General features: G+C 51.0%; 1 protein-coding gene across 1 annotated transcript; it reads left to right on the top strand.

The window, feature by feature from the left end:
* Positions 1-16: 16 nt before the first annotated feature.
* GYS1 (glycogen synthase 1) lies at positions 17-19,210 on the top strand. The gene is made up of 16 exons (XM_080909149.1): positions 17-333; positions 1,579-1,760; positions 3,258-3,449; positions 4,549-4,734; positions 5,000-5,144; positions 7,271-7,388; positions 7,758-7,878; positions 8,417-8,523; positions 9,503-9,562; positions 9,643-9,721; positions 11,948-12,061; positions 12,264-12,390; positions 14,932-15,027; positions 15,115-15,278; positions 17,426-17,506; positions 17,620-19,210. The coding sequence occupies exons 1-16, from the start codon at positions 216-218 to the stop codon at positions 17,944-17,946; spliced, it is 2,217 nt and encodes a 738-aa protein (XP_080765275.1). The 5' UTR covers positions 17-215; the 3' UTR covers positions 17,947-19,210.
* Positions 19,211-20,114: the final 904 nt, after the last annotated feature.

The raw sequence follows: 20,114 nt of genomic DNA, 5'->3' as shown, positions 1-20,114 counted from the left end.
GCTTCACTGCAGCTGCCCGCCCGGTTCAGTGTCGCCGCTCACCCTGAATCGGAGCGCTCTGGGGCGGGGGTGCGGTCGTGCAATAGGAAGCAGAGCGCTTTGCAAGCTTCCCGCGGGACACCCGCTAACCCGACCGGTCACTAAGTCTGGTGTATTCCCAGCCGACCTCTCGGGTCTCCATTTTTGGTGCTCGAAGTCCCCCGCCCGCCGTAGCCATGCCTCTCAGCCGCAGTCTCTCTATGTCCTCGCTTCCAGGATTGGAAGACTGGGAGGATGAATTCGACCCGGAGAACACAGTGCTTTTCGAGGTGGCCTGGGAGGTGGCCAACAAGGGTGAGAACGTCAGCGTCGGTCCCTTGACCAAGGGGGGCAGGCGAGGATGGGGGCTTGAAACTCCGATTCAGGCGAGGACAGAGCTACGTGGAGGACTCTTGGGTCCTGGGAAAAGCGCCTGTGACTTCTATGTCCTTGTGGAGGGGCCGGAGTAGGCGTCCTAGGCCCTGGGGGGAAGGGACAAGAGACTACTCTTAAGATGGAAGGAGGCTTCTTCAGGTTCTGCAGTCTAGAGAAGAGGGCACTCAGAGAAAGATTCCTGGGTCTTGGAGGTTTTCAAGGGCCGGGAGACCTGGGATCTAAAGGGGGAAGGAGTTAATGCGTCTAAGCCCAGGGGCACTGGAGCTTTTGGGTCTGTGGTCCAGAGGATCTGACGGTGGAGAGGGAGTGCTCCTAAAAGTTGAGATTCGTGGATTTTTCAGGAAGCGTAGAGGACCTGACCCAGTGTAAAGTCGAGAGGGGCCTAGAGACTCAAATTCTTAGATCCAAGGTGGGAAAGAGTTGGTAACTTGAATGCCAAATTTGAAGAAGCCCAGGGCCTAAGCTTCCTACGTGGAGAGGTCCCTCCCTGAGAATTAAAAGAGCTGGAAGTCCCAAGTTGGTCAGGGGCTGGGCCCTGGGATGGGAGGAACCCACCCACATCCCGGAGTTGTACCTATGGGTGTCTAAGACTACTAGCTTCTTGCTGGTGAGAAGGCTGGGCTGCAGTCCCCAGGACCTGGGCCTTGTGGATCGGAATGTTTCCCTTTCTGAACTTGGGGGAGAAAGAGCCTGGGTTTCTCAGCATGTTGGGAGATGGCAGACTCAGGGCTGTGGGCTTCCGGGACACTGGTTTCAGGCGAGGAAGCTGAGGACCCAGATTTCTAAATCTGAGGACCCAGCATGCCTGTGCCCCAGTCCAGGGCGAGCATCGTTAGGGCCCCTAAAGATGAAGACTATTAAGTCCAGCTTCGCTTAGGTAACTGGGTAGTTGGGTTCTTCCCAGTGCATCTGAAAGCTAGGAACTCTAGAGCCTAGGTAGTTCCAGCTTCTAATTCTCTGAGACTAGGAGGGTAGCAATAGGGCTATCCTCAGGTTTGCTTCTCCGTGACCCGAGCCTCCAGCCCCTACATTCTCTGATTCCCAAGTATAGGCTCCTGTCCATCTTCTACCCCAACACTACCCACACACACCCCATTACCCGCCAGGTCTCAAAGCTATGGACCAATGGTGGGGTTGTCTGTCCTTTTGCACTTTGGCCCACAGTGGGTGGCATCTACACTGTGCTGCAGACGAAGGCGAAGGTGACAGGGGATGAATGGGGTGACAACTACTATCTGGTGGGACCATACACGGAGCAGGGTGTGAGGACGCAGGTAGAGCTCCTGGAGCCCCCAACTCCTGAACTGAAGAGGACTCTGGATTCCATGAACAGCAAGGGCTGTAAGGTGGGACACAGCCCTACTCGGGGTGGGGGTGGGGAACTGCCAGCCGGGGCCTAGCGACAGGTAGAGAGGGTGGGACGGAAGCAGGAGGCGTAGATAGCTGTGGGTAGCACCTCCCCTACAGACCTAGGGGAGGAAGCGGCAGACAGGTGTAGCATCCGGTGAATTAGGCCAGTGGGCACCGGATGTCGGAAAGGCCAGGTGGATGGGATGGATCTCCACTGAGACCCTCAGTCCCAGAGGGTAGAGACAAGCCGGAGCTGGATTTAATGTGCAAACCGCAATCCCAGTACTGAGGGAGGCCTAGGCGGGGGGACCTCTGTGTTCTAAGCCAGTCTGGACCACAACAAGGCAATGTCCCAAAATTAAATATTAAAAAAAATAATAAAATAAAAGGAAGAAAACTAGCCAGACAGGGAACAAGATGGAATAGAGATGAAGAGAGGAGAAACAAGGAAAGAATCTGAGGTGAGCAGAGCCACTAACTAACGAGGAAGGGGCGTGGCTCAGTGGTCAAGCCCCTGCCCTGAGTCCCCCAATGAGGGGCTGGGGTCATGGCTGAGTAGTAGAGCCCCTGCCTAAAATCCACCAGTGAGGGACTAGAGGTGTGGCCCAGTGGTAGAGCCCCTTCCTAGAATCCCCCAGTAGGGGTCTGGGGCTATAGCTCAGTGGTAGAGCTCCTGTGTAGCATGGTCTGTGGGTTTCATCCTAAGAACCACAAAGAGAAGCCCGGCGGGGCTGGAGAGATGGCTCAGCCGTTAAAGGCTAGGCTCACAACCAAAAAATGTAAGAGAAGCCTGGTGGTCCCGGTATTCTGGAGGCAGAGGCAGGTGGATTTCTGAGTTTGAGAAACTACAGAGTGAGTTCCAGGACAGTCAGGGCTACGCAGAGAAACCCTGTCCCCAACCCCCCCAAAAAAGAACTACAAGGAGAAAGCCAGAAGAGAAGGAAGGTGAGACAGGAAGGGAGGACAGGTGCTGAGGCTCCGCCTATTCTGTGTTTGGGGTGGGCTCCAGCATCCAGTCAGGCCAGACCATGTCCCTATGGGACCCCAGAGTGGCCACATCCCTCCCCCAGGACAGCTGTTCCTAATAATAGACCCCCTCCCAGCAAAAGGGCAGACAACAGCTGGGATGGGGGAGGGGGACCCCAGTGAGGGAGGGCCTGGCTGGACGAAGCCAGGTTGGGACAGGGTTAGATCAGTGGCCTGGAGCCATACCTGTGGTCTCAGGAGGAAAAGGGCTAATGGGGACCGAAATAGAACATGGAGTTTTAGGAACGTGGCAGTGGGTAGGAAAAGTCCTGGCTGATAGACACGTGACTGCAGATGAGCAAACCGGCCGGTGGGGAGTGGAGCAAGGTCTCGGGCGGAGTTACAGGGGGCCACAGATGAGGCGGTGGGTAGGGAAAACGTGAACCGGAGCTCAGTTACCAGGCTGGGGAAAAGACGGTGAGGAATGCGGGCGAGGTCGTCTGAGCCTCCCTTTGCCTCTCCCTCAGGTTTATTTTGGGCGTTGGCTGATCGAGGGAGGACCCCTAGTGGTGCTCCTGGATGTAGGGGCCTCGGCCTGGGCCCTGGAGCGCTGGAAGGGCGAGCTTTGGGACACCTGCAACATCGGGGTGCCCTGGTACGACCGAGAGGCCAATGATGCTGTCCTGTTCGGTTTCCTCACCACCTGGTTCCTGGGTGAGGTATGCCCTACTGCAGACCCAACTCAGCCCTTCTACCCAGACTCAAACTCTAATCATCATCACCCCCTGGGCGAGCGGGTGGGCTTCCCCTGGGAATTCTGGGACTCGAACACTCTTGTTAATCCAAGGATCAACTCTGAAAGAAGTCTGGCTTCTTTTCCCAGAGACCAGATGTGCCAACCTCAGCTTCATTTACTCTAATCGTCCCGATGTAAACGCACTGTGGCATGGTCTCCAGGGAGTCAGTAGAGGGCTGGGTCCCAGGAATTCTGGGAGTTGCTCTCTAGTCTGATATCCATTACTGCTAAGCGTTGGGGGGGGGCGGATTTTTGATACTTACCAACCATTTCAGAACCAGGAATCTGGGCTTTCCCTACCCCAAACACATTCTAGAATTAAAAAAAAAAGTTTCAGGAAACGTACGGGAGCTACTCGCTTCAAAGAAATCTGGGGGTTTTGGTCCCGCTTTTTTGTCTATAAAAATTCTACCACTGATTGAAATGTCGAGTTCAAGACCAGCCTGGACTGCAAAGTGAGTTCCAGGATAGCCAGAGCTGTTACATGGGGGAAATTCTGTCTTGAAAAAACAAAAACAAAAGACAATGGGACTAGAGAGATGGCTCAGTGGTTCAGAGCACTGGCTGCTCTTCCAGAGGTCCTGAGTTCAATTCCCAGCAACCACATGGTGGCTCTCAACCATCTATTTAAGATCTGATGCCCTCTTCTAGTGCGTCTGAAGAGAGACAGTATACTTGCATACATAAAATAAATAGAGTTTAAAAAAAAAGAAGACCAAGTCCCTGGAATTGTGACCAGGGCTTGGGAGGTTGGTACTTCTAGTTTAGCTCTGCCAGAATTCAGACACTGGCAAAAAAAAAAAACCAAAACAAACCAGAACCAAAAAGTTTTCCTATCAGCCTCTAGGGATGAGGTCAGCTAGTTGGCCTGACTTAGGGTTTCAGCCTTTTGTGGGAAGGCTGCCTGCTCTGCGTAATGGCGGGCTTACCTTTCCCCTGCTTCCTCGTCCGTGATGGGGGTTGCAGCGGGTTCCTTTTGTGCCGTGTGGAAACACAGTGACCCTGTCCCTGTTGCCCCATAGTTCCTGGCCCAGAACGAAGAGAAACCGTATGTGGTTGCCCACTTCCACGAATGGTTGGCGGGCGTTGGTCTGTGCCTGTGCCGTGCCCGGCGCTTGCCGGTGGCAACCATCTTCACCACTCACGCCACGCTGTTGGGGCGCTACCTGTGTGCCGGTGCCGTGGACTTCTACAACAACCTGGAGAATGTGAGCTGCGAGTGTAGGAGGCTCTGTATTGTGGGACAGCCCAAAGCCCCGGCAGGGAATCATGCTCCCAAGAGTCCAGGCTCCCAGACCTTCCACCATCAGACACGGGGGCAGACCTTGGCCTTCCTCCATCAGACCCAAGAGTCCTCCTTGGTCATCAAACCCAAGAGTACAAGCCCAGACCCGCCCCTCAGTGCAGCTGCCAATCCCAGACTCCCTAACTCCAGCCCCTTGTCTTACCCTGGTCCTCTCCCTTCCTACCCAGTTCAATGTAGACAAGGAAGCAGGCGAGAGGCAGATCTATCACCGGTACTGTATGGAGCGCGCGGCAGCCCACTGTGCCCATGTCTTCACTACGGTGTCCCAGATCACCGCGATTGAGGCTCAGCACCTCCTCAAGAGGAAACCAGGTAGGAAACCAGCTGTGGTCCCTACGCTCTATGCCAAACTCAGTAACATCTCATTTTACCCCAGAGAGCAGAACTACGACTCCCACAAGTCCTGGGTGGAGATGGTGACTTGGAAATGAAGCTGGCTGACTCTGTATCCTGCAGGATAATAACAGCCATAGGGTCATCCATCCTAATTTTATGAGTGCCTAATATATATTGATAACGATATATATTTCTTCTCAAAGAAATGCAAAATATCGCGGGCTTTATTTCATTTCATTTTTAAAGATTCATTTATTTTATGTATATGAGCACACTGTAGCTATCCCCAGACACACCAGAAGAGGGCATCAGATCCCATCACAGATGGTTGTAAGCAACCATGGCTGGGAATTGAACTCAGGACCTCTGGGAGAGCAGTCAATGCTCTTAACCACTGAGCCATCTATCTCTCCAGCCTGCAGGCTTTATTTTTAAATAAAGTAAACTTGGAACTAGGTTTGCCAATCCTGCCCCTAAATGTGCTCCTAAATCTTGGCCCTAGGTCCCAGTGAGGGTTGTAATTATTTTGTTGATCAGTTGTAATTGTGTGTGTGTGTGTGTGTGTGTGTGTGTGTGTGTGTGTGTGTTTTGTACACACCGGCTTATATTTCCAGGCGTGTGTATGTGGAAACCAGAGGAGAATGTCAGGGGTCTTCTCTCAGTGACTATCCACCTAGTTTTTTAAGAGGTGTTTGTTATTTTTATTTATGTATATGTGTGTGTCCTTGTGAGTGGGTACATGTACATGGTGTGTGTGTGTGTGTGTGTGTGTGTTCACAGAGGGCAGAGGACACCTTGGATCCTAATCTTCAGCTGCAGTTACAGTCACTATTAACGACCCCAACTTCATGCTACAAGAGCAGTGAGCTCATCTGACTTGGAGCTGTTTCTTCAGCTCCTGTAAGACAGGGTCTCTCACCGAACCTGAAGTTCGCCATTTTGGTGAGGCGGTGCAAGCCCCCAGGACCCACCTGTCTTCCCCCACCCCACGCCGGGGTTACAGACGCATTTAACCATGCCCAGCTTTTATTGAATGCGATGGGTCTGATCTGGGTCTTCTGTTTTATTAAGCATTCTTTACAAAGGCTTCTGTTTGCAGAAGCGTAACTTTCTGTACCTTAGCTCCTACAGATAGATGGTGTGGTGGGGACCTGATCCATGCTCAGGAACTCTGGGAGATGTAGTTTTCCGTCTGTCCTTCTCAGGAACTCTGGGAGATGTAGTTTTCCGTCTGTCCTCCCATTCTGACACAGGAGCTGAAAACACCACTGCTCTGCTTCTCCCAGGATAGCCGCTCTGTCTGTCTGTCTGTCTTTCGCCATGGTCTCACTATGTAGCTCTAAGATAACCTTGATTAATATGTTGTCACACTCTGTTCACAATACACTGTCTCCATTTCTCGTTTAGGGACTCAACCATTTCTCCCCTCATACACTTTTAAAAAATACTTATATGTGTTTACATGTGTGCGCGCGCACATATACAAGTGCATGTGTGTGTACGTGTGTTTGTGTACACTTGCCTGTGTGTGCCTGAGTGTATGAACACAGGTTGCATTTCTGGAGAACCCAGGTACAATTCCCAGAACCCACGTGGTGGCTTATAACAATCTACCAGGAGACCTGACCACCTCTTCTGGCCTCCACAGGCAACAAGCACATATGTGGTACACAGACATACATGTAGGCAAAGCCACTATACACATAAAATACAAGAAGAGAAATCTAAAACATGAAATAAAATGGTAAGAGGGTCAAGGAGCGGAGTTAAATCCGTCTCCATGGAGCTGAGTTCTTCACTAAGCGCCATCAGAACTGTGACGTTATGAAAGGGAAGCCATCCCCCCTCCAGTTTGTGTCAGTGATGTTGATCACAGAAAAGAAATGAAGCCTGGGGGCTGGAGAGATGGCTCAGTGGTTAGAGCACTGACTGCTCTTCCAGAGGTCCTGAGTTCAAATCCCAGCAACCACAACCATCTGTAATGGGATCTGATGCCCTCTTCTGGTGTGTCTAGAGACAGGGTCCGTGTACTCATATAAAGTAAATAAATAATTCTAAAATAGAAAAAAAATGAAGCCTGGGCCCTTTCCCCCCAATTGTAGACATTGTGACCCCCAATGGACTGAATGTGAAGAAGTTCTCTGCTATGCACGAATTCCAGAACCTCCATGCTCAGAGCAAAGCACGAATCCAGGAGTTTGTGCGTGGCCATTTTTATGGGTATGTGGGCCAGACGGCTAAGAGGAGGACAGGGGTGAGGCTCCTGGGTCTGAAGAGGAGGGTTACGGTCAGGACCCCAAGCTCTGAGGAGAGAAGACTTCTGAGTCTCAGGGAAGAGGGCGAGGGTTTGGCGTCCTTGGTCCTTCAGTCCTAGACAACTTTGGTCACCATTATTATTTCTTCGTATCCAGAGCTCTGGGATGGGTATTAGGGTTAATCCCCATCTAAGGAGAAAAGTCCTACACTTGCGCGTACCCTCTGACCCCTGTGTATTATAAAAACGTCCTGTGGCCCCGTGGTTTCTGGGGTTTGTTGGGTTCAGCACAGCGTTAGGAGCTTGGGCCTCATGCTCTCCTGTGGCTTGTTTAGGCACCTGGACTTCAACCTAGACAAGACTTTGTATTTCTTTATCGCTGGACGCTACGAGTTTTCCAACAAGGGAGCTGATGTATTCCTGGAGGCGTTGGCCCGGCTCAACTATCTGCTCAGAGTAAGGCCTGGTTGGGGGGGACAGTGAAGGGGGAACCGGAGGGCAAACTGTGTGCCTAGCTAGGGAGAACAGAGACCCAAGAGGTGGTTATGGGAACCTTTGGGGAGCAGTAGAGCATAGAGCCCCAGAATGACCAGCAGTGAGGTTCGGTTGGCCTGGGGCTGTTATCCCAGCACCTGGGAGGCTAAGGAAGAAAGATCAAAAAAAAAAAAAAAATTCAAGGTCAGCTTTTGTCTACAGAATGAGTTCAAGGTCAACCTGGGAAATTTGAAGATGCTGTATCAAAATAAAAACCAGTCTGGGGGCGTGGCTCAATGGTGGTGCACCTGCTTAGAAGGGCTAAGGATGTGGCTCAGTGGTAGATCCCCTGCCTAGAATTGCCCAAGGAGGGGCTGGGAGTGTGGCTCAGTGGTGAAGCACCTACCTATGCGGGAGACTTTGACTTTAGTCTCCCATGACATTATGAAAAGGAAAACCAGGAGTCCCATAATTCAGCGGCACAACTGAATCCTGACGTCCCTCTCATGCCTGTCCCCAGGTGAATGGCAGTGAGCAGACAGTTGTCGCATTCTTCATCATGCCCGCCCGGACCAACAATTTCAACGTGGAAACCCTGAAGGGCCAAGCCGTACGCAAACAGCTGTGGTCAGCAGTTCTCGGCCAGGACCCTGTGGGCCCCATACCTGCTGTGTCCATGGGCTTATCTCTCTCTGGCTATCTCTGACATAATCAGGATTCCTGGTGACCTCCTCACGTAAAGCGTGTGTCCTGCCTAGACGGTGGGACCAGGGCAGACGTCACACAGTGAGGTTTCTGTCCTGACCCCTAGTTATTTAACTGAACCACCACAGAGCCTATTTCCTACTCCCCGAAACCCACCCGTTCATTGTTCTCCACTCCCTGAATATCTACCTCAAGGCAGGCTCTGTTCTAAGCCCTGGGAACAGCAGATGCATGTTTAGGAAATGGAGAAGAGCATAAAGTGGGTGCGGTGGTCCATTTCTCTAATTCCAACACTTGGGGAGTGGAGATGGAGGGCCGGAAGTTCAAGGTCATGCTGGGCAGCATACTGAGACCAGGCTCACAGGGCATGGGGTGGAGGCAGTCAGAGAGATAGAAGAGACCAGTGTGGTTGGGTCAGCATGTCCCTGGGAGGATCATAAGTCATGAGACAGTAGGGTGACAGTCTTTCCGAACTTGTGTGCCAGGATGTCCCTCTCAGAATATTATTCCTCCTGTTTATAAGACAGGGCCCTAGCAGCACTGTGTCCGAGACTCATCCTAACCCTAATAATAGCTGACATTTCTGGAAGGCTCTCCGTGTGCTGGGCTTTCCCCTGACCTCTCAGACTCCTCTGCAACCTCCTGAGGTTGATTCTATTTTTACACTGGTCTTCTGGATGAGTCACTGATGTTGGAGAGGAAAGGCCACCTCTCCCCAGCCACACACCTCAAGGAACTCAAGCATTCTCCAGGCCCCAGCTTCCGACTGGAGTCCCCCACCCCCACCCCAGGGCATGGATTCAGAGCCCAGACCTCAGTTTCTCTGTTGCCCACAAAGCCAGACTGTATATACCTGATGGTACATGTGGCTGGTGGTGTGATGTTGTTCCTCTCATTCCAGGGACACAGCCAATACAGTCAAGGAGAAATTTGGGAGGAAGCTCTACGAATCCCTATTAGTGTAAGTGGCAGCCCTGGCTCTGTTCCATGATTGCCCTGACCGGTCACTTTCTTCTGAAATGCCTGCCCCTCCCCTTGCAGGGGGAGCCTCCCAGACATGAACAAGATGCTGGACAAGGAGGACTTCACTATGATGAAGAGAGCCATCTTTGCGACTCAGGTATGGTCTTCATCCCTAAGCAGAGTGCTGACCAGTCCGGGCATTTGCTGAGGTCTCTTGCTGCAAAGGTTTCTGGGAGTTCTGGTCTCTTTGGTGGCCCTTTAGAGAGGGTCCAGTTCTGAAATGTGGAGAAATGTCAATGGTAAGACACAGCCACCATATCAAAAAGGGTAAGAAAGTTCATTCTGGAGCCAAGTCTGACTGACTATGGATGGGGAACAAAGATTCCGGTTACCGTGTTCCAACGCAGTAACAGTCTTGTGACTTTTTACGATAACAGAACACAGGGTAATGAATGAAGGCCCTTTGTAAAAACACATTGCTGGAGGGGTCCCCCTTCTAAGAGGAGAAGAGAGTGGGAAAGACAAATGGGAGGAGAGAGGGTCTGGTACCAGGATGTAAAGTCAATAAATGATTTGAAAATACACTGCTGAAGACATCTGTTTAAGAAGTGGTACAGGAAAGGGGGGAACATCTCAGCTCTAGGTCCAAAGTACTGTCTGGGGGTATCTCTAGTCTTGGTGAAAACTAGAGTTTTGTTAAGTTCCTGCACCCCAAGAAGTTTTAAGTCACAGCTTTTATTAGATCAGAGACGGATAGCAAGGGGTGGTGATTGGAGGTGGGGGGCTGAAATAGACCAAGATAACTTGGTGGTGGTGATGTGTTGTTGTTGTTTGTTTTGTTTTTGAAGACAGGCTTTTTCTGTGTAGCCCTGGCTGTCTTGAAACTGTCTCTGTAGACCAGGTTGGCCTTGAACTCAGAGATCCACCCGCTTCTGCCTTTGGAGTGGCATGTTGGTATTTGCGCCTCTCCGCCTGCCGTTATTTTTATGAGATAATGACTAGTTAGATTCTAGACCTGCCTCATTCCGTCAGTCCGCCTTGCGGCGGAAGGTTGTTCTCTGTTAAGGTGCATTTCTTTCTAGGAACTTCAGTTAACAGTATATTCAGAAGCCCCCTACCCCCCCCCACCGCCCCCTGAGGTGACTTCTGTTTCTGCTGCCCCAGGGCAGGTTGAAAATGGCAGTTTAAAGGGGTCTTTAGCAGAGAGAAGCCAACAGGCCAATGCTACTGTTTTCTGTAGGCTAAGAGTCACTGTTCACTGTCCTAGAACTTGTTCTGTAGAGCAAGCCTCCAACTGAGATCCACCTCAGATGCTCTCCTGGTGCTGGGGTTAAAGGTGTGCACTACCAATCCCAGCTTTGTGGCTGTGTCTTCCCTCTCACAGAACCCTCTGATTCTGGAATTGAAAGCACAGGAACCAGTAGGAAGATGTGGCTCACAAAATGAGAACTACAACTCCCATCAGCTCCTAGGACGCTTTGTATTATATTAACTGACTGCCTTTGCCCCTAAGGCTTTTGGGAGTTAAAGTTCATTTATTTCCTGTGGGTTAATATTGGTTGGCATTGATGAGACTGGGTGTTGGAATCTAGACAGCTAGTATGCACTAGTGGGGTAGAATGTACTTTTGGACAAAATAGTTTTGAAGTTAGGCAGCTGGCCTTATCCGTGAAGAAGCCTAACCTGGAGCTGTTGGGAGTTGTAGTTTATCACCCTCATGTATCACCAAGGAGTGGGTCCTTTAATGACATGATGATGGACCATTGTAAAGAACTTGTCATAAAAGAGAGGGCTGGGATTGCCAGTCACCCTGTCATCGCAGCTGTGACTTCTGGAATTGTGCTTTTCTTCCCTGTGGGGGTGGGGTGATGTTGGTGATGATAAGGTATGAATTTTTATAAGAAAACTACAACTCCCAGCTGTCCTTGTAATTGGCCTTCAAATGGGCATAACTGTCCACTTGGCTGGGGTATTTACAATTCTTTAGAGTTTTGTTTTGTTTTGTTTTGTTTTCTGGGGAGGGGAGAAAAAAGAGCAGAGTTAACATTTTGCCCATTCTTGTTTATGTTGCTTGGCTACTTCAGCCAGGATGGCAAAGAATTCACATGGTTGCTTCCATCTTGGTGAGGTTCCTTGAGTTTTCTTTACTGGAAGATAAACTATGTAACTAAACACAGCCATTTCCTCCTGAGCTGTGGGATGCTTTAAGGGCACTGGCCTCAGTGTCGCAGGGATTTTTGTTGTTGTTGTTGTTTTGGTTTTGCTCATGATAGGTAAAAGCTGGGCTCCGGGCATGAATATTCTGACCTTCGCTGGTACCATGGCAGCCCAGGAACAGGAGCAAATCCTCCCCTGACTCCCACCTCACTTCTGATTTCTACAGCGGCAGTCTTTCCCGCCTGTGTGTACCCACAACATGCTGGATGACTCCTCAGACCCCATCTTGACCACCATCCGCCGAATTGGCCTTTTCAACAGCAGTGCCGACCGTGTGAAGGTGAGAACCGTCTGGTGGTTGGAGGGGTGTGGCAGGGGGAAGGGCTCCTCCTTGTACCATCACACTTCTTATCTACCTACTTTGTCCAAATGAGTTCAGCTTGTTGTCGACTTGCTGTGTGTGTTTTTAGAGAAATGTTCCCTCTCTGGGCTGCTCCAGGTAGCTAGATGTAGCTAAGGCCTTCTCCTCTGTCTCTCCACAGGTGATTTTTCACCCAGAATTCCTTTCTTCCACAAGCCCTCTGCTCCCTGTGGACTATGAAGAGTTTGTCCGTGGCTGTCACCTTGGGGTCTTCCCCTCCTACTATGAGCCCTGGGGCTACACACCGGGTGAGTGAAGAGGGGGGATGGCACACTGCTGGGGTCTTGTTCAGTTCTGGCATGAACCTGCAACATGGCTCCCCAGTTCAGGGATGTTGGTACCAGCCAGTACTGTTCCAAGGAATGCATTTGTGAAATGGAAGTGTTCCGGGCTCAGGACAGGAAGACAGATTGTTCATTCTGGTCATTGTCACTGATAACCTTAGGTCCAGTTTGCTACTGTTTGAATTGCTGATGAGCAAGACCTTCCCCAGTGTCTCTCAGACTTGCTACGTAGCCCAGACTGGTCTTGAACTCCTGATCTTGCGTCCCTTCCCAGAGGGCCGCACCACCCTGATCTGCAGTGCTGGCTGTAGAAACTGGGGCTTTGTGCGTACCAGGCAAGCCCTCTACCCGCTGAGCTTTTCTTCTGGTCCCCAGTGCCTTTCAACTTCTTCCTCTCCTCACCTCTCCTCAGCCCTGAGCTCCGGGTTAGAATTGCTCGTGTGTAATTCTCCCTCACTGAGGGGAAACTGGGGATTCCCTCTTTATTTTTGTTTTTTTAGGCTTGTTTTCTGATACCCAAGCTGGCCTCAAACTCTCAGGTATCTGAGGGGGACCTTGAACTCTTGACCTTCCTACCTCTACCTTGCCTTGTATTATAGACATATTCATCAATTCTGTGCTGGAGCGCATGCGCGCGCGCGCACACACACACACACACACACACACAGTGAGTTTATTGGGTTTCCTTACAGAGCTTGTGAGGGTTAATGTGGGAGGCAGACTTTGGAAGGAATGACTAGAACCTCCGGGGAGGGTCTAAAGTCCCTTCCCCCACTTTTTTTTTTTTTTTTTAGTTCATTATTATGTCTGTTCATTCATTCTTTTTAAAATATCTTTTATTAGTTAATTTATTTACTTTGCATCCTAGTCGATGCTCCCCACCCCACCCCCACTCCCACCGAGGGGACGTCAAGGCCTGGCCTTTGAAAGTCACTTGCAAACCATTACTTTGCTCTGGTTCAGATCGTGACGGAACCAGGTGGTGGTGCACGGCTTTTAATTCCAGCACTCAGGGTAGCAGAGGCTGGTGGGTCCATGAGTTCAAGGCCAGCCTGGTCTACAAAATGAGTTCCAGAACAGCCAGGAGCACACAGAGAAACTGTGTGTGTGTGGGGGGCGTGTGATAATGGTTGCTATGTTTGGAAAACCATCATAGGGTCTCTGTGGTCCAGGCTGAACTGGCAATCCTTGCCTTAGCTTCCTGAATCGTGGGCTCACACACTGCTGCAATATGGTCTCATTCTAGCACACTGGGAAAACTGAGGCAGGAGAATCATCATCCCATAGCCTGCCTGAGCTACACATAAGACCCTGTCTCAAAAGCAAACCAGCTAAGGAGCAATGACATCTGCACCTCTACATCCAGAGGCAGGAAGATTAGGAATTCAAGGTCATCTTTGGCTACATAGTGGGTTCAGGGCCATCCTGGGCTACATGAGATCCTGACCCCAAAGAAGAAGGGCTGGAGAGGTAGCTTAGCAACTAAGAATGCTATTCTTCTAGAGGACCTAGAGTTGTTGGCTGTAGTTCCACATGCCTTTGATCCCTGTACCCAGGAGGTGGGTCTCTGTGAGTTCGAGGCCAGCCTGGTCTACACAATGGGCCCCAGGACACCCAGAGCTACATAGTGAGACCTTGTCTCAAGAAAGCCAAAAATAGGGCTGGAGAGATGGCTCAGTGGTTAAGAGCACTGAGGTCCTGAGTTCAATTCCCGGCAGCCACATGGTGGGTTTGTAATGGGATCTGATGCCCTCTTCTGGTGTGTCTGATAACAGTGACAGTGTGCTCACATATATAAAATAAGTAAAAATTTTTTAAAGATTTATTTATTTTTTAATGTATATGAGTACACTGTTGCTGTCTTCAGACACACCAGAAGAAGTGTCAGATCCCATTACATATGGTCGTGAGCCACCATGTGGTTGCTGGGATTTGAACTCAGGACCTCTGGAAGAGCAGTCAGTGTTCTTAACCGCTGAGCCATCTCTCCAGAGCCCAGTACAATTTTAAAAACAAACAACAACAAAAAGCCCCCCCCCCAAAGCCAAACATTAATAAAACAGCCATTAAAAAAAAAAAACAAAAAACCTAGATTAAATTCTAACACTCTCTTCTGTCCCCCACAGGTGCTGCACAGATATGTATGTAGGCAAAACACCCAAACCAATAAACATTAAAAATTAATAAATCTTGAAAACATTAGCTACAACCAACCTGTGATCATAAGCTAAAGACACACACACACATCTTACCATCGTGAAGTTATTTATGTGAGCCAGAACTGGTTAGTGTCCCGTAAGTAAGTATCCTCTTTATCACACACTTTTCCACAGGTTCACTTTTCTGAGTCTCTTTGCTTAGGTTCCTAGAAATGAGGGAGGCCCTCGGTACCCTTTGCCTGTGTAGCGAGGCGCAGTTGGTTTAGTTGCCAGCAGGTGGCGATGTAGAACCATCTCTTACTCGGCCGGCTACTGAGTGACCTCACCCCACCCCTTTGCTCCACAGCGGAGTGCACTGTCATGGGTATCCCCAGCATCTCCACCAACCTCTCCGGCTTTGGCTGCTTTATGGAGGAGCACATAGCAGATCCCTCAGCTTACGGTCAGTGCAGAGGGAGGACAGAACATGGGGGTCCAGGGCCACCCTTCAGACTTTGTTGTTAACAGATCCCGATTCCTGCCTCTCTAGGCATTTACATTCTGGATCGGAGATTCCGCAGCCTGGACGATTCGTGCTCGCAGCTCACCTCCTTCCTGTACAGCTTCTGCCAGCAGAGCCGGCGACAGCGTATCATCCAGAGGAATCGCACGGAACGGTTGTCAGACTTGTTGGATTGGAAGTACCTAGGCCGGGTATGACTGATTTCCTTTCCTAGCCTCCTCTGGTTCTGCAGCCTTAAGTGTCTGGAGTTAGGGCCGGGTGTGGTGGTGCATGCCTCTAATCCCAGCACTCAGAAGGCAAAGGCAGGTGGGTTTCTGTGAGGTCCAGGGCAGCCTGGTCTACGGAGGGAATCCAGGAGGGCTAGGGCCCTGTTACACAAAGAAATCCTGTCTTGAAAAATCAAGAGAGAAAGAGAGAAGATGGAGGTAGCCTGGTGTGGTGGCCCAATCCCAAAGCTCAGGAGGCAGAGGCAACCTGAATACAAAGTAAGTTCCAGAACATCCAGGACTACATAGAGAAACAAAGAAGCAAAAGCAAAGAGGCTGGAGACAGGCCAAGGTTTCCTGCTTATCTTAGTTGCTGTCTCTTTAAGGAAGAAATGCCAGGCTGAAGAGACAGCTCAGTGGTTCCATAGTCAAGCACCACTGCACAAAACAAAGAACACGTTGTCAGGGCTAGAGACGTACACTCGGTGGCTGCCCTTCCAGAGGACTAGCGTTCAGTCTCCAGTACCCACATGGTGGCTCACAAACATCTGTAATTCCATTTCCAGCGGACTTGACACCCTCTTGGCTTCTGTGGGCACCAGGCATGCTTACGGTACACAGACCACATGCAGGCAAAGCACCAGTGCACATTAAAATAAAATTCCCAGTGTGATGGTCCCAGGTACAGGAAGGTACAGAGAATAGGGTCCCTGGGGCCACGAAGTGCAGCAGTGGTGTCCAGCACTCTGGCAGCAAACCTCTGAGTTCAAGACCAGCCTGGTCTCCAGTGAGTTTCATGGCAGCCAAGGCTACACAGAGAGACCTGGTCTCAAAACAACAACAACAACAAATAAAAGAGTAGGATTCATGGGGTTCAAGTCCCCGTCTCATTAAACAAGGTGAAGGCCAGTGTGGGGTTAATTCCAGCACTGTACCGGCAGAAACTGTGAGTTCAAAGCCATCCTAGCATACATAGCAAGACCTTGTCTCGGAAAAAGAGAGAAAGGGAGGGAGAGAGAGAGAGAGAGAGAAAGAGAGGGAGGGAGAGAGAAAGAGAGAGAGGGAGGGGGAGAGAGAGAGAGAGAAAGGGAGGGAAAGATAGAGAAAGAGAGAGAGAAAGGGAGAGAGAGGGGGATCACATAACCTGGCATCTCAGAAACACCTGGAATTCCAGCTGTAAAAGATTATATGTCATCTTCTGGTCCCTACACACAGACACATGACCACACACATCATATGTACACATACTCATACATACATGAATAAATCCTGTAAACCAAAACTCAGGGCTGGAGAGACCGCTCAGCAGTTGAGAGCACTGACTGCCCTTCCAGACATCCTGAGTTCAAATCCCAGCAACCACATGGTGGCTCACAGCCACCGTACATAGAGAGATCCAGTCTCAAGAACTATAAGTAAATCAATAAATAATCTAGAAATAGCATCTGCTCAGAGTCCTTATTCACATATACCACATATACGGTGTGAGCAAAGCAACCTTTGATCTGAGAATTCACCTGCCCTGTGGTAAGGTATGTATGCCTAGAGGGTTGTCCAAGCCTAGGCAGGATGGGACATTTACATAGGAGAGATGAGGTAAGATCGACCAGTGTGTCCATTTGCATAAAGGTATAGCAAATGGAGCCTGGCTGAAAGTTCAAAGCCAGCCAGGGGTACATACTAATTTTCCCAACTCAAAACAGAAAATACTGGAAGGTGTGGTCAGCGGTACCCATTGGCCCAGGCCTGTTATCTAAGGGTGGGGCAGAAAAATCATACTGTCTACACTACTGGCCAGCGTAGGCTTATAATTATCAAGTGAAGTTTGCTGGGGACCCCGGCAGGGATGGGTGGAGCACGGCTTAGTGGTGGGGCAGGGGAGCTGGGTGTGCCTTTAGGTTTTAGACCCTTAACTATAATCGACCACAGAAGTGGTTCAGTGGTAGGGACCCTGCCTACTGTCCACCAGCGATCGAGGTGAGGGGTGGTGTGGCTCTTGTTGAGAAAAAAATTATATGGCTGGACAATGGCGGTGCGTGCCTTAAATAAGCTCCAAGCGCTGGGAAGGCAGAGGCAGGCAGATCTGTGTGTAAACTCTGTCCTTGACGCATCCTGCCCTCCATTCTGTCCAGTACTACATGTCTGCGCGCCACATGGCTCTGGCCAAGGCCTTTCCAGACCACTTCACCTACGAGCCCCACGAGGTAGATGCGGTAAGTGGAACCAGGAGTGAAGAACTGGGGCGGGCTGGCTTGGGGTTCATGGTCAGTGGGCTGAAATGTCATCCATCCATTCATTCCGGTTTGTGCCTGCTCCGGGTATGCAGACCCAGGGGTACCGTTATCCACGGCCAGCCTCCGTGCCGCCGTCGCCCTCACTGTCTAGACACTCCAGCCCACACCAAAGTGAGGATGAGGAAGAGCCACGGGATGGACCCCTGGGGGCAGACAGTGAGCGTTATGATGAGGAAGAAGAGGCTGCCAAGGACCGACGCAACATCCGGGCACCCGAGTGGCCACGCCGGGCCTCCTGTTCCTCTTCCACGGGCGGCAGCAAGAGAAGCAGCTCCGTGGACACTGGGGCCTCCAGCTCACTCAGCACACCCACCGAGCCCCTGAGCCCTACCAGTTCCCTGGGCGAGGAGCGCAACTAAGCCCCCACCATCCCAACCCCATTTCCTGCCTGTCCTGTGCCCCTCTCGCAGAGGGCCTATGCAGATGGGAGGGTACCCGGACGCCACTCAAGACCCCGAGTGGGACCCCTACCCAGTGCGGTCCATAGCCAAACCTCCGTTTCAGACACTCCAGCCCCTTGGCTCCAATCTCGGAGTTCCCGCACTCCACGCCGCCGTGCCTTTCTTGAATTGCAGAATGAGTTCTTTGTGTGCACTGATCTGGAGTCTCCGGGCTTAGACCGGGTCCCAGAGGCCAGGAATCTGCCATTGTTCCTCAGTGCCAGAGGTTTTAGGACTCCTGGTTTATTGGTTTCCAAGCAGCACTTCCTCATTTGACCCTGTAATCATACAGAGTATGCTATGCTCAGGCCCTGTCCCCCCACGACCACCTCCTGTTAGAATCTGTGTGGCTTCCCTAACAACTGAAACAGCCAAGTTCAGAGTTAGAGCATTTCAGGGATTAACGTAGTCGGTTACCTGCTGGTGAGGTAGCTCCGTAAGCAGATTGCTTGCCTCGGAAGCCCTGGGATCTAACTCCACCACAGACCTGGCCTGGTGATGCATATGTTAGCCCGGTACTCGGTAGTTGGAGGTCTAAGAATCTGGAGTTAAAAGATCATCCTCTGCTACACAGGGAGTTCAAGGCCAAGCTGGACAACAGGACAACAGGAGACACTGTCTCAGAAACAAAGTATAGGTAGCCGAAGGCCGTGGTCCTCTATTTCAACCCACCACCGAGATGCTAGGCCAGGCTGCAAGGTTGGCCTCCCTGGAAATGTCCTGTTCATTTCTTCAAAGGAACACGCAGAGGTGGACCAGGCACCTTCCTGCCCTTTTCTGGACCAGACCTTATTCTTTCCCTTGGTCCAGTGTCCCCACTAGGGAATGCCTTTATTGAGGGCAGAATGTCTGTCAACCCCACAACTGCTCAGCCCACTGTGAAACCACTGGGTTCTGGGTCCCGGTGGCTGAATCAGGAGTCCTGTCACTGTGCCGCACCCTGGTCCCCTTTCCTGATACAAAACCAAGCCCACCGGCTTCTCGAAGCCCCACATGTACCTCGAGGCCTTTCTGCCTGCAAGCTTCGTCCTGCCCCCAGCTTCTGTGAATGGGCAGGCCCCTCCTCCTGTGTGCTGTGTCTGGCCCAATGCCTTTGGTTTGCATTTGGGAGGGGGAGGGCAGAAGGTGTGTGATTGGAGTGTGTCCAGAGATGAAAAAATACACCCGTATTTAAGAATGCCAACTGTGGTTGGGCATGATCTCTTGTGCTGTGGGGCTCTCTCACGTCCTCAACCCTTTGGTTTTCAGTTTAGCTTCTACAGATGGGATCTTTCTTGCCTTATACCTCTAGATGGTTCGAGTTTACAGCCGCCTTACTCAGCCTCTCAAGGGCTGGCGTTCCCAGGAGTCCCAGCTTCCCCCAGACTGGAGTTTCCTGCTCCATAGTCTAGCCAGGGCTACTGTGTGGAGCTGGGTCACTGTTCTGAGACCCCAGTGCAGTGGTTAGGAGACACAAGTGGCAAATGCTGGCCCCAATGACCTTGGGTAGGTGACCGACATGGAAGATGCACGGGGAAATCACACGTGCACATGTCGAAGGATCCAAAGTTCAAAGCTAACATGGACTACAGTTTCTGGGGCCAGCTCGGGCAATCTGGTGAGATTCCAGCCACAAAAGGTGAAAAGCAGCAGACGATGGCCCTACGCAGATTGTCAACCTAACGGTGAGAAACCAGGTTCCAACCCTGGGGCTTTGACAAAAAACGTAAGTCCTGTTTTCCCCGTGGACATCATCGTCAGAGTCCCTTTAGCAGTTCTCAGGACCCTGTGGCCTGGTTACTTTTAGCCTCAGTGACCTCTGCATTGACTGAGTTTTTGCTCTAACCCCTAAGCCCTCCAGTTATCAGTCTCATGCTATTAGGGGTAGAGTGAGCTGACCAGGAACCTGTAGTTGTACTGAGTCATCTTCCTGTTCACGTGACTGTTTCACCCAGAGCAGTAGCGTGCTAAGTAAGCCAAGGGTGTATCATGTGGCTTCATACAACCCCACCCCCACCAATTCCCCATGTTTCTGAGCCCTTTGCAATGCTTTTAGCTCCTACTTTCGCAATGGTCCCAGGTTTTTGATGGACCCCAGAATCTAGTTC

The sequence above is a fragment of the Micromys minutus genome (assembly GCF_963924665.1).
Source record: "Micromys minutus genome assembly, chromosome: 32".
Lineage (NCBI taxonomy): Eukaryota > Metazoa > Chordata > Mammalia > Rodentia > Muridae > Micromys > Micromys minutus.
The sequence above is the reverse complement of the archived record's forward strand: the minus strand, read 5'-3'. Positions and strand labels throughout refer to the sequence as shown.

Coding starts and splice junctions, on each gene's coding strand:
- GYS1 (XM_080909149.1), top strand. CDS start 216: ATGCCTCTCAGCCGCAGTCTCTCTATGTCCTCGCTTCCAGGATTGGAA. Junction 5,145..7,270: donor CCTCCTCAAGAGGAAACCAG/GTAGGAAACCAG, acceptor CCCCAATTGTAG/ACATTGTGACCCCCAATGGA. Junction 7,389..7,757: donor GTGCGTGGCCATTTTTATGG/GTATGTGGGCCA, acceptor TGGCTTGTTTAG/GCACCTGGACTTCAACCTAG.